Source organism: Acyrthosiphon pisum, chromosome A1 (genome assembly GCF_005508785.2).
Source record: "Acyrthosiphon pisum isolate AL4f chromosome A1, pea_aphid_22Mar2018_4r6ur, whole genome shotgun sequence".
Taxonomy (NCBI): Eukaryota; Metazoa; Arthropoda; class Insecta; order Hemiptera; family Aphididae; genus Acyrthosiphon; species Acyrthosiphon pisum.
In genome coordinates this window covers 9,032,745-9,047,319 of record NC_042494.1, presented here as the reverse complement: position 1 = coordinate 9,047,319, position 14,575 = coordinate 9,032,745, and the positions used below count along the sequence as shown (strand labels likewise).

Below are 14,575 nucleotides of genomic sequence, written 5' to 3'. Positions count from 1 at the left end.
AAACTTAACATCTTTAACATTCTATATGCTTTACTGGTCCTCGATCGATCATTATATTCTCATTATGACGAGCAACAGTTGTTACCTATACGTATAATTCAAAACCAGCTCGGAATAACTTAAGACATTTAACTATAATTATAATGATGGAGTAATGAAGCTTTTACAGTGTTATCTATTTTTTGTTTTAACAATAAACAGGGTTACCCTCTGTTTTTTCCTTATGCAACTCGTTCGTTAACAATATAATATTATGCTCTACTGTACCCACTTCCTGCCTACGTGAATCACTCATGTGAAAACTGAAAATCGATATTACTAATTTTAATATTATATAAAAATTAGCCGTAAAAGTTTGCAACTCAGTTTTTTTTTTTTGTGAACATATATTATGTATATACGAGTAGGTAGGTATAATGTATAAATTAATCTACATATTTATAGTCATAATAAATTGGGCATTTACATAGCCTATACATAGCCTATACTAATATTTTCAAAACACAACCTAATTATAAAATAATGTATTGACAGTCTGTATACCTAGTGTAGTATACATAATAGGTACAAGAAGTATACCGTAAGACACGAGATACGCGTCTTCTGAAAACGATGATTTGAGAAAACACATTCGTGTTAAACGCCACCCAACAAAAAACGGCTACTGCCTACCGTGCTACCATATTAAATATAGTACCCATTTAATATATTTTATACGACAATGACGGTAATTTTATAATAATATATTATTGTGCTATGCATCTTTCCGTTTTTCGACGACCATACAAAGTTATAGTGCGACGTGTGTAATATTTCTAACGACATCAGTATATATGATTTACATAAGATTTTAATGACCGTTTTAAACCCGACGATTTTAACAGCAGGTGGCGCGGCGCGATTTCAACGCACATTTCAGTATACCTAACAAACGGTTTAATGATGTATCTTAAAATTTTATCACCTATCAGATTAATTGCGTAAATACTTATTTGTTAACATTTGTCGAGGAATTTCTATTTGAATTACCCACGCGAACGACTCAATATAATATAGTGCGCGCCACTGCAATGACACATACTATTATTATTACCCATTATTACGAAAAGTATCGTCGTATAATATAATATAATATACAATAATAATTAATATAAATGGGGTCTTTATCATTACTTTTTTTTTTTTTAAGTAATACAATATTATAACACACTAATAATACAACCATACAACGTGGGTACATCATCGCGTGTAGATCAAATAAATGTCTCGTTATTATAAATATTTCTGGTTTGAAAAAAATATCTACCTGCCTGCATATTCCTGTTCTAATGGTCTAGAGTCTAGACAAGAAAAATCGAATACGCCTGATATACGCAGTCATATAATATATATATTGTATATACCTAGTGAACATAACTATTCGAATTCGGTCTTGGGTATAAACGCGGTTGACGGACTACGGTATACGCGCTGCGATATTTCGAAAAATCGTAATGCGCCTTTGGCCAAACACGACATTACAATATTATTATAATATATTATTATTGTTGTTATCGATATTTCTGAGGTTATCATTTTTCTCGTACCTGTTTGTTAATATTTACATAATATTATACATGCACTAACGACGTGTTGCGCGACGGTCGTTGACTTATTAATATATTATAATAATATCTACTACCAATATGTATTTCTGTTTAATATGCATAATAAAAACTGTGTATATTAAACATTATAATTTATAATAATATTATACCATTGGAAAATGGAATATCTATCGGTGGTCGGCGTACATATAATGTAAAACGTAATACGCGTATATACTACCCAGTATCGTGTTATAGGTACCTATACTTGTCCGCGATCCAACTGCCGTCGTTGACTGATGAACCGTACGCCCACCACACATACATATATATATATGTACAGGAAAAATATTGATTAGACGAGAAAATAATAATAATTCTAAACGAAATCCCGAACGCGTTAATCGCGGTTTATCCACACACATACGAGCTAGCTGATTGATCGTCGAAAACTATATACGAGAATCGTCGTCGTTATAATAATACGCTCATCTGTTTCCCCGGCCGCCGATAATAATATATAATATTTTTATTTTCTATTTTTTGCTTTCGCCCAATTATATTACGGACAATGAATAATCGCAGCCGATTAACTGCAGCCACAGCGTGGGATATATTAATAATAATAATAATAATAATATGTAGAACGAAGAATTTTAAGTTTTTTTTATTATAACTTTTCGACTGGCCGAATAAATAATCGGTCATCTCAGGCGATCCCCTCCGACACGCGTCCCATCAAAGACGTCTTATTATTAACGTGATGTGATTAAATACGTATAATATTATATGTGCTTACAAAAGTTACAGGTTGAAATCTTCATGTGTTTACATACCTAATAATAATTAATCAATATATCTATACGATCATATTGGGAACAGCATTTGTGTAAAAAAGTAATTTAGGTATAGGTATACTAGTAAATAGCAATGGTTTTCATAAACTATAAAACTAGTGTGAATTCAGGATTAATAATAATATTATTAATTAAAAATAAAAAATTTTGAGTTACATCTTTAAAGACTTATCTTAAATTATTGACTTAAAAATGTTTTCCAAGTTTTTTTAATCACAATTATAATATTATAATTTTATAATAAATAGTTTATTCTTTCTAAATTATCCAGAGAGTACATATTTTTAGACACTATTGTAGGAGTTGGGACACACAAGTCGACATAATATCGAGTATATCATTGAGAATTCCATACAAAGTTATTTTTTCAATTCGTGAAAATTCTTCTAAATCGTTTAGGAGCTTTGGAGAAGTTCTCGAACCAAAAACGATTAGTGGCTGACGAACTAGGTTAATTGCTTTATCCTTTCATATAATAAAACGTTTTACGCCGAGATAATATGAAAACTGCTGTGAAAAGAGGATAGAATTTCTGTTGGTCGCCCGCACTACCATATATATATAATATATATATTATATGCTATTCCGTTTTTCAATTATATACGTCATGTTATCGCTTTTTCACCCCTATACGGCGGCGTATATTTATATACCTACTAATGTAAGGTTAGACGCAATTCAAGGTCGATATATGCGATAATAAAGTTTAAGGATTTCAAAGTGTGTAATGCAATATCCCCTATTGACGAAAATAAACCGTTAACGGAGGGACGCTATACATAATATAGTATTATAGATGAGTATAATATTATTCGGCCATCGGACAACTGGTGAGTGCTCACCGAGCATTCAATGAAGCTCTTGTCACTTCTAGGTATATGTACATAATATATAAAATAATCTGAATTTATCTGGAATTCGAATTGTGTAACGATTTAGAAATTAAAACGCGTCGATCCTAAATTGTCACATACAACAATTTTCAAATAGAATATAGTTAAAACTTTTAAATACGTCATAAGTCTCGATGATGTTACTTATTATATTAATATAAAACGCGTTACGTGTGACGACGACTTTTAAACGATGCAATGTGCCTTTAAGGAGCCTTTTACAGACGCATCTCTACGATGTGATTAAAAACATTTCGACAAAAGTGCAATGTTTATAATAACTTACGATTGTGCACGGTCGGATGCTGCACAGGTACATGTGTCACCTGCTGCAGCAGCGTTATCGGATGAAAACGAAAAACAAAAGATGAACATTTGAATAGTTTTTTTGGTTTACCGTCGGACAGCCGCGGGGGTTGAGTAAAACGAAAAAGGCCACACACGATAGGGGTCGAATAACAATTTCCCAGCGTGAAAAAAAGTGAAACCGACCCCGTCATAATATGCGCATGTTTAGGTGAGTTGGATGTGCCAGGGTTACACTCGGGTGAGTTCGACGTGGGTATTTTGTTCGCCCCACACATGCCGCAGTCGCACTCGCGGACATTGCGTACATCATTCAACAGTAGTTTAACAAGTACATAATAATATGTGTTTGTGTGTATTTATATTGATATTAATTATGATATACGTAGGTACAGTGTATTATAATAGAAGGTATATCGAGCGGCGGACGAACGTGGATCGTCGACCCGTATTATATTATGCAGTCATATTATTATACTGCATCACACGTCATGTGTGTCGCGATGAGAAACGCGGACAGCGGGGCAGGTGAAAATGAAAAACGCGTCCAGAGACGAGAGACAATGAAATAAAAACGAAAGGAAAAAGGGACAAGAATCGGCTCCGCGGTGACAACAGATCGAAATTCGTCTGTCTGGCGGCGGCGTGTGAATAATAATCACAATAACGTCATGACCTAACCCCGGTCCGAGATAGGCGAGTGAAAATTCCCAACAGTCACCTGCGCGCATATATTAATATATGCGCGTCTCTACACGATAATGACGATGATAATGTGATACAATAACCGCGAGGTGTTATGCCTATTATTGTCCAAGCGGCCCAGACTCCTCCGCCGACGTCGTCGTCGCGTTATTAATTTGGTACCTACACGCAGTGGCGGCTTTGTAGGGTCTGGAAATCAGTATACCCACGTGGGCATGAGAGTGAAAGGGTCGTCCCATACAGGAACAATTAGTCGTGGGGTAGCTTCTACCGTGTAATGTGCTGCAGTACATGACCGCTGGCTCCCCGTCCGAGCAACGGTACAATAACCACCCCGTCAGTGCACTACTGAATGCGTGTCCTCCCTTTCGTTAACGCACGTATACGACTATTATATATTATTACAATGCAATCACAACGTAACGCGGTGATATATTGTCATAATATTATGATGTTCCTACTACCTATGACGATAGCAGACTTTGGACCGATCTTGATCTCGGTCAACTCCGCAGTTACTGCAGCTGTAGTGTTGTTGTGCAGGAGCCATCGCGAGTCCGATTGATTATAATAAAAACAACGACCCCCGCGCAGAAACCGCCATATCGATGTTATATTATATAGGCATGCCCATCAGATACGTATATACAGTTCACACGTACAATTCGTTATTATTTTTGCTATAGTTATTACTATATTATACCAGATATAATAATAAAAGGGCGGCATGATACAAAATATTGGTGCTCACAGTTTTAAAAAGCAATTTACCATGCAAACGTACATATCACACCTTTTATAGTATATAAATTAACTAGAAAAATATCTGCTTCTAAAGCATCATAACCCATTCGTTGAATCCATCATTGGTAACATGGAAATAATTTAAGTATATCTAGTGTAGTAATTGTCTGTTAATAGTAAGAAAAAAATCAGTGGCGTGCTCAGCTTTTTTGAAGGGGGGATATACATTTTAAGTGTTTTCAGACATACACGCGTCATATAGCGGTAAATAAACTTTCATTGCTTTATCATATATATTTTATAAGACAAAAATAATCTAAAGGGGGTATATAACACCTTCATACCCCCCCCCCCCCCGTAAGCACGACCCTGGAACAAAGAGATTCACCTATCCTTATACAATATATATGACCTCAGACCTATGATTAAACAAACTCGTAAGCGTTTCTCGTGGCCGATCTGACAAAGTTTCGTTTTGAAAAATATTACCAACCGCGACGGCTCGTATTGGAACAAACGGGATAATATTATTACAATAACCTCACAAGTGGACGCCACTTATTTCGGGCAATACCCGACACCACTTCGGAAGCCGCAGCAGGCTGGCGCGCCGAAGTAATGCTGCAGTGGCGTCGTAGCGAACACGTCTTCGGGCACGCCGTTCGTCTTTGGGCACGCGCCAGGTCGGTTAGGTATAAAGTCGGTTGCGCCATGATGGATGGTCAGCTCGTGCCCGGACCCGCAGGTTCACAAAGTGGAGAAAGTGAGCGAGCAACATCACTCGAATAAACCCCCACCCCTCGCTATAGGTACGGTGTGACCTGCTCATCGCGTACATGTAAAATAATATGTTATTATTATAATTATTATTATGAATACTCGGCGATAATAGTATAGACGTGCAAAATCAGTCGACGTTCAAGTTGGGACACAAATCTGCAGCATATAACATACAATTTTTTTCTGGTAACTAGATATAATACGTATAGGTAGTAGGTACCCATTATAATATAATTCACTTATAGAGCGTGACAAGATAATATATGAAGAAGAAATGTTTCGACCTCCCTTCCAACAATCCACCAGTCTAAAGTTAAAAAAAAAATTATAACTATACGATAAACCATTATTATTACATTCTGGTTTTAGATAAACTGGTGGCTGGTTCGTGAATCATGATGGTTCACGTGAAAACAATCACTCCATGTAATACAGGTACTTTTAACTGTTCAAGTCACTTCTGGATAATACCAATAGTATTATAGACTATAGTAATATAATAAATTTATAACGTACCTCGTATTTGAATGACAATACGTTATTATATTATATTTACAAGGCTCATGACATCAGTATTTTTCAAATAGCATCACTGAAATGTTTTTGTTCCCCGAAAAACGTTCTAGTATATATTTAAAGAAGACTCAACTTTATTGCATTTACATGTTTTTATTTGTATTATTATGCATTAATAAATTAACCACCTATTAATAACGATTTTTTTTTTATACATATTTGATGGTTTAATAGAATTTGTATAGTAACTATGCCCTATTATAACATTTATAAGCATATGTTAAAATATTATATAAATATAGATAAAACTAATAAAGAATATGAGTTATTTATTTGAGGTCTTAATCTTGTAGCAGTGCAGTAAAAAATACATGATCAACAATAATTTGTTGAACTTAATAAATAAAGAAGCTCTTAGTTATTTAATATTATCTACTAGCTACTTGTCTTAAATGTATTATATATTTTATAAATTATAGAAGTGGATTATTTTAATATTTTGTATATTTTTAAATTTAAATGAAAAATAAACTATTAAACTTATTATAATTTTGGATGTAAAAATATGTGCAAATCCGATGATAAGAAAACATAACAAGCGAGTTTTTATTATATTTTTCAAATGCACAACTGCGTAGATATTCAGTACATTTGTAAAACTCTAAAGTTAGATGGAGCCTTGTAAATAACAATATAAAATGCCGTGCGTATAATGTTGGCATTGTAAATTACTCTCCTCCGAGGATTGAGAGATGCGCGTTCACGACTACACTGCATTATAGTAATATAGTACCTACCTAATTATTATTCGTCAAATAATAATAAAACATTATAGTATGTCTACACGCTCGGATTATACCAGCAACGAATGCGTGAACATAGGAACCTCGAGGTCCGATCGGTTCAGGGCCCGCAACAAATAAACCCACACGGGATTATTATTACTGAAAATAGATTGGAATACGCGTGTATTATATTAATGATTTTTATACTTTCCACGTTTTCCAGGACATATTATTTTAACCCATAGCGGCGGTGTAATGTGCGTAATTGTCACGAGCAACACGCGACGATGTTCGAGGATTTCGGTATGTGCCTTGTGGTCCGAAGTAGAAGCATAAAACAAGTCTAACTCAGTGTAAACCGCATAACGTCAGCTGCAGCGCTGCCGTTCGAAAATACAGTCGAATGGACCAATATAGTTAGTCACGGCCATACTATATGATAATATATTATGATAATAATCGTCGGCCGTGTATATTTTATTATGTATAATACGTAGATAGTTAAGACACGCTCAGCTTTACGGTATTACAGCTATACCAAAGACCGCGTAATCGATAACACGCGCATGTGATTCACAAGTGACCGTGTAGGAGTTAACAGAAACCTCTCCCTAGTATTAAGTTTATTAGGAAGTTCCTACAAAATATAACCATAAGTGCCCGGTTCGTATTTTCAAATTCCTGTTCGTCTTTATGTGTATTCTTTTTTTGCTTCCGTTGCATTATATTTGAGAAGGTTCTTCAACCCTACAGAAGTAGTAAGACATGTGTCCAAAACGGAGCATATAGTAACCGCGCCACAATCGATTATTTCGAGTATCGCTTTATTTTATATGGGCACCTACAACCTGTTATCGAATATTAAATGTTATAAAATACTGACGCAGTTATGCTTATAACTTTGATATAATACGATACGCTTCTATAGAATACAATTAATATACAAAAATTATTATAGTGTCTCGTAGAGTTTATTCTGCTGGTACCTGTACATGCAGCATAACTACTAACCCTTATCCCTAACCTAGCTTATCTAACCGTTTCCTGCACATAAATATATTGATATATACATACCTACTAAAAGACTTTTATTAGTTTTTAATCGTTCAAAGGAAATTATCTGTTAAACTTTTAACATTTTTTATTTCAATTTTAAGTAAGCCAAAAATTACACGAGATTATATTTCAATCGTAGGTTTCAAGATTTTTACCACAGCAACGCGGTATCGATTTCCCGAAAACATAATTCAAATACAAAAAGTATATCATGGGCGGCGACAATAATGGTGATGGTGATATTATGGTGATAAACCCAGTAATAATATTTTACAACGTCACTGACCTGTCGGAACTGTTCTTCAAACGTCCACGACTGGGCCTCATTATTCCGGGACGCGGACGGTGACTGAACGTCGGCAGAACGACCGCCGGACATTGGCGCGTCACCCGAGTGGCTGGACTTTGGCGACAGGTCAGCTGCAGCCGCCGTCGCGTGTCTGCCGAGAGCGGCCGTCGCGGTCGTCAAGGACACGGCCACGGAGGACGGCTGCTGTAACTGCAGTTGCAGTTGCTGCTGGTGCATCTGCGACGGCTGCACCGAGAGTCCGGGGTGTTGGTACACAAGATGCTGGAGCATGGGCGTTATCAGTCGCGAACCGGACGCCAATTGTCTGGCGAGCTGATTGAGTGTTTCGCGTTCCTCGCGCTGCAAGTGCAAATAATAATATATTCACGATGAAAAACTCAATCTTATGTAAATATAATAATATAATATTTTGTGATACGTCAATGATTTCGTGTTTCAGATTGAGATCGAAAATGTATCATCAAACCCAAATGCGGTAAAGTCGAACGAAAACATTTAATTCTGTTTCCGATTTACAATATTATATCATTTTGAATTTAATACCATAATTCCATAACCTGAATTCTGCAGTATTCTACGATATAACAATCTGAAATTCGTTGAATGCCCGGATATTTTAGATCAGTTAGAGCACACAAACTCTTAACGCCTTAACACCATGCGCACGCGTGACTAGTGTCCAGCTGGTACTTAGTACCCAGCTATAATTAAATTTGTATAATTTATTAATTTTTATCAACTGTTTTAATCATACAGCTGTAATGTATTAGCGTTATCTAGTAAATACAAAATCAAAATATAAAAAGCAGGTAAGTGGATGTCGCTCTGCTGTACAGTAGACTACAATTGAGTCATTGTATAATGGATTGTATTAGACTTGAACACAATGATATAATATCATTGTATAAGAAAAACGATTCTGAGTGGAGACGGTTTGTCAGTCTGGATATTTTATATTCTTATTATTCATTTTATCATGTAAGTTGAATTAACAATATAATATTATAATTTTTTATTCGTTTTTATGGTGATAAACAAAGCGTTAGAAATTAAATTCCCATTTTTAGCGTTTTTTCGTAATTTTTCGGTGGTTTTACCCGTGGCATTTAATAACTATTGAGAAAATCGAAAAATGACCTCTTTTAAAGTACCATCTTGATCCAATTTTCTAAAAGATGAGGTACTATATGTTGAAATTGAAGCACTCCTTCTGGTAGAAATTTTGTATACAGAATATATAAAAAAAAAAATAAACACCATTGTAAAACCAATAACTTCCTCGCTCTACTCGGAATTTAAAAAACAACTTTGACGCATTCTTATACAGTATATAAATATTATACGTTCCAAACATTCCGTATCACCGTTAATATCTCCGCAGGAAATCAATATATTTAAATGTGTTATTTTTTATAGTTTTTAGACGTACCGAAATTATAATGATTAGAATCTAATCGAATGCCTTAAGATTTTAAAAAACTTAATTACATACCTATTTTTTAAATGTTCTAATTTTTGGGAAAAAAATTGAATCTTATGCCATTCTATAGAATATAGACATATTATGTTGGTATTTCAAAACTTATAACTTTAAAGATATTACCGAAGCTATTTTTAGTTTTCATTTCTCCTCTCTACACTCTATACCGATCCATCAAACTTTTCAGCCGTTTCAGCAAACTGATTATACCCTGTATTACCTGCATTTCCAAAATATCTTGTTCATCCTCGGGTGAACAATCCTCATCCTGCCGGCAGTCCATCATGTCATCGTCGTCCACATCGCGATCGTCCATGTCACGATCATCTTCATCGTCGTCATCATCGTCATCCGTGCATCCTTTGGACCGGGAAGGTGACGTGTCTTCTGCCACTGTCGAGTGTGGCCAGTGATATGCGTTCGCGTGCGGTTGTACGCTCAGGTTGAGATTGAGACCCAGTCGTCTCGGGCTTCCGGCTTCGGTGGCGGCCATATTCACTTGTTCCGTCTGTGCGTTGCGATGTTGTTTGTCCAACTCAGACGACGGTTCACTATTCAGCTGCAAAAATCCAAAAACGTCATACACAAATGTATTATATAAATGTTACACTATTTGAGGATTACATTTTAATTATTGTGTTGAAAAGGAAGAGAACTTATTCATTTAAAAATGATTAATACACGTTATACACACTATCTACGTAATTAGCTACCTAGTTAAGAAGTATTCGGAAATGCTAGTTTCTTTATTATTTTTATTATATACATTACTACATTTTTGCGTCCTTTGACTTTTATTTTCCTATTTCATGCACAATTCGTAGACAGGTATAGACAAAGTAATACATAACAAGTAAGATATAATAATATATTATAATGTTATACACCAATAATATTATTACTACCTATGCATTATAATTTATAATTATTCAAACGCAATCGGTCAGACGTGCAGCTGAGTTAAATAATATATTTTGGAGCTCAAGCGCTGGTCGAGTGGGCATCGGCGGGCGACTGTACAGATGGAATAACGACAACAGTCCTCTTTTCTACTAATAATATTCTTTTGGTTTTTTTTACGTCAAAGAAACGGAATAATATAGGTACGCGATACGATCAAATAACAATAATAATAATAACAATAATTTTTGTTCATCTTTTGTGCGTGTCGCGACCGTTTTCAATCTTTAATATTTTAATTTATGTCAACAATGATGCACCGGCGCAGACGATATTACTATATTATGGTGCCGTATCCGGCAGTTAACCCTTCTGTGGTTCATCGAGTTTATAATATAACGTAATACCATTTACACGTTGTAATAGTCTCACGTGGAATACCTTTAAACGTTCGAATTCATCATGTCACTAATAATAATAATAATAATAATAATAACATAATCGTACATCAAACCTCATGATAGAAATATATACATAATCACAATACTTATTAAAAATTATAATAGTATAGGTACAAATAATATCGTATATTATTATTATTTATTATTCAATGTTCGTATTACGCAGTACGATATTATACACGTACATAATATTATCTTACGACCTGCCGACCAGGCCGACCATATCGATCTGAACTAATTGAAATTAATATTATATGTATTTCAATAAGGCGTAGAATGTAGATGAACTGTAGTATTTGACTAAAACACACGGTGTTCTTATGCTTGAATCCGCTTTAAAATCATGTACCCAAAAACGCTGCGATGTGGTATTTTTTTTCTCAAATGTAAGGTTTTGATCAAGTCTTCTCGATTTTCCACTCGGCGACATAATATTTTATCGTTTTATCGTCAAGTCGATTCGAAGGCGTCAAAAACTCGGAAATTGGCGTAACATCGCACCATGTTAATTAATAATAAACTAGCTGGCATTATTTTCTATTACCATTATTATTATTATTATTATTATAATTCTAACGGTCTGGTATTAAGAAAAAAATAAGCATGTATATTATATATATATTATTTGTATATGACGTGTGGCCGGCTGCCAAGTGGACTAATGTAATTTTAATGAAACACGTGTTATTTTTCCATATATCCTTCATCTGTCGCGCTTGCCGCGAGCTTTATTATTAATTCACTCAGAAATCGTCATATTATCGTCAACTGAATGTCATAAGCAATTTATCAAAAAAGGACCGGCCAAAAATACGATCCGACCAAACGATTTGGTTTCTTGCGTGCGGTCCACGTTTTAAGAATATTTATTTCTCGTCGTCTGCAAGGCCACCCGTCGGAAATCGATTAAAATATTGAGTTGCACGTGAACATCGGACGACAGCGTTTTATACGAAACTTAATATAATATTATAAATGTAGTAGAAAAATACATCAACACTGTATAGGTACGTGTAACGTGTCGCGTAAAGCAGTGCATATAAAGTGGTAGATACATATACTATTTAAATTTTTCTTTCGTTATACGTGATTCGATCGCATGATTAATATGATGTTAGCACACTATTTATTTTCTCTCTGACCCACGCGCAACATACTATAGTAAATTTGCATCCAGCAAAACTAATCTTGTTGTTACTTTAATAAATTATAGTGAAATTATTATTATTATCAAATTATTAGTTTGATATTACTATTATCAAACTTAAAGTTAAGAATATTACCTATTGCGCGTAGGTGAGAGAAAGAAAACTATTAATAGTGAACTGGCTTCCTATTTCACTCGAATAGGCCATATTAATTTATGTGTTATATTGTGCAGGTGGCAGCGGACTTAAAATGTATTTATTTTTTGATTTTTTAACCTATTACTACTTATACTGTCGTATCTAAATATAAAAAGGATAGGACGTAGACATAATAATAAAGAACAAAAAAAATAATAATACTTATTAAAATTAGGACTAGGAAGTTTATGATTTTTCAATAGCTTTTGAACTTTTTCTGTTTGGTTTCTATTATTATTATACTTAATCAAACACAAATATATACATGTTATGATATCGTGAATCAAATATAAACATTTTATTTAACAGTAGTTAATACGGTTTTAGGTTTCTGCATATTAGAAAGTGCATCTATATTATTTAAGTGAGGCGTAGGCGTATGGGTAGAAAATCGAATATCAATGAAACCCAAGCTTATCAAAATATCTTTCTCTACAAAACAATGTTAATGAATCCACGAAAAAGAATTAAATTGAATTAGAATTACGTTAGGTATTTTTAATTTATGTAAAACTGTATTCCAATATTCTAAAATAAAAATAAACGTTCTAAATACTTTCCGGAGACTTGGGTATACAGTTGGAGTGGAATACTATTTTCTGATTTATAGATAAACATACAGCATAAGTACTCAAATATTATATTATGTTCTCAAAAGGCATATAAACGGAAAGCGACAATTGTTTAAGATACCTACAAAATTGCATTCTCTCATCACGACAGACGCAGCTTAAAATTCAAAATCAATTAAATACCAATATCGAATATTGTAATAGTACCAAGCTGGTTACAACAGGCTAGACAGTATGTACAGTAAATAACTAAAAATTAAAATCGTTTATTAATATTTTTATCACGTATTTTTTTTTGATTCATACTAGCCCATTCGATTGAACTGTATGTAATACTGTCAGTGCATGTGATACCTATGCACGCGTGTTTGTATGCGATACACGCGGGGTCGGAATCAAACGGATTTCGATTTATTATTATTATTATTATTATTTTTAATAATAAGAAAGCATCAGACGAGAACTAACGCGGGCGCGTTATAATTACACCCCACGACGGTTTATCGCATGCATAAAACATATAATAATAATAATAATAATATTCGCCGCCGCCAGTTGTACCTATACCACCGCCCCATCACTGTTGCAGCAGCAGACGACGTACCTAATTATAATTCCGATACCAATCGTCTGGATTCATATTATGCGCCGTATATTACGTATATAATGTACATTTAACGATTCGATTAATGTATATAATATTATTATTAAACATACAGGTAGGTATATAATAATATCGACCTTATTAAAGATCGTATACGACGACGACGACGACGATGGGAGCGACTACTGGTTTTTACGGGACTATGGTTTTTTTGGAAGATCGTGATCGCTCTGGGCTCTGGGATTGCGTGTCACGTCAGTGTATAATATTATAACACACACAGACACGGGATCGCGCGCGCGGGTTATCGTTTTAATAATTCGTTTTATATTAATAATAATATAAGAATTCCCTTTCTGATCACGCTATACACAGATACGCACGATGAGAGTCTCCGACGACCGGACACCAAAGCACTATTGCTCTGTGCGCGGACCAAATTCAACTGATTGTGACGTAAATCGTAAATGTGTACATGCCACCATTGCACAAATGCCGCATACAGCAAAACACTGTATCGTGTTTTCGGTGGCAAACTTTCGAGTATACTGCAGACCTACCCCCCCCCCCCCCAAATGATCCAAATAACGATATTTCATAGGTATAAGTACACAGCAACTAAACGACATATCTACAATTTCGCATACAATATCGTGTTATACGCCAGTTAAAGG

At 34.6% G+C, this 14,575-nt stretch overlaps 1 protein-coding gene across 1 annotated transcript in view; it reads right to left on the bottom strand.

Annotated features, from left to right (window-relative positions):
* LOC100569557 (protein dead ringer homolog) overlaps positions 1-14,575 on the bottom strand; it is a 74,181-nt gene that overhangs the window by 35,707 nt on the left and 23,899 nt on the right. The window contains exons 2-3 of the mRNA XM_029486592.1: positions 10,239-10,577; positions 8,515-8,877 (exon numbers count right to left, since the gene is read on the bottom strand). Coding sequence (XP_029342452.1) covers positions 8,515-8,877; positions 10,239-10,577 — 702 coding nt within the window. The remainder of the gene's footprint in view (positions 1-8,514; positions 8,878-10,238; positions 10,578-14,575) is intronic.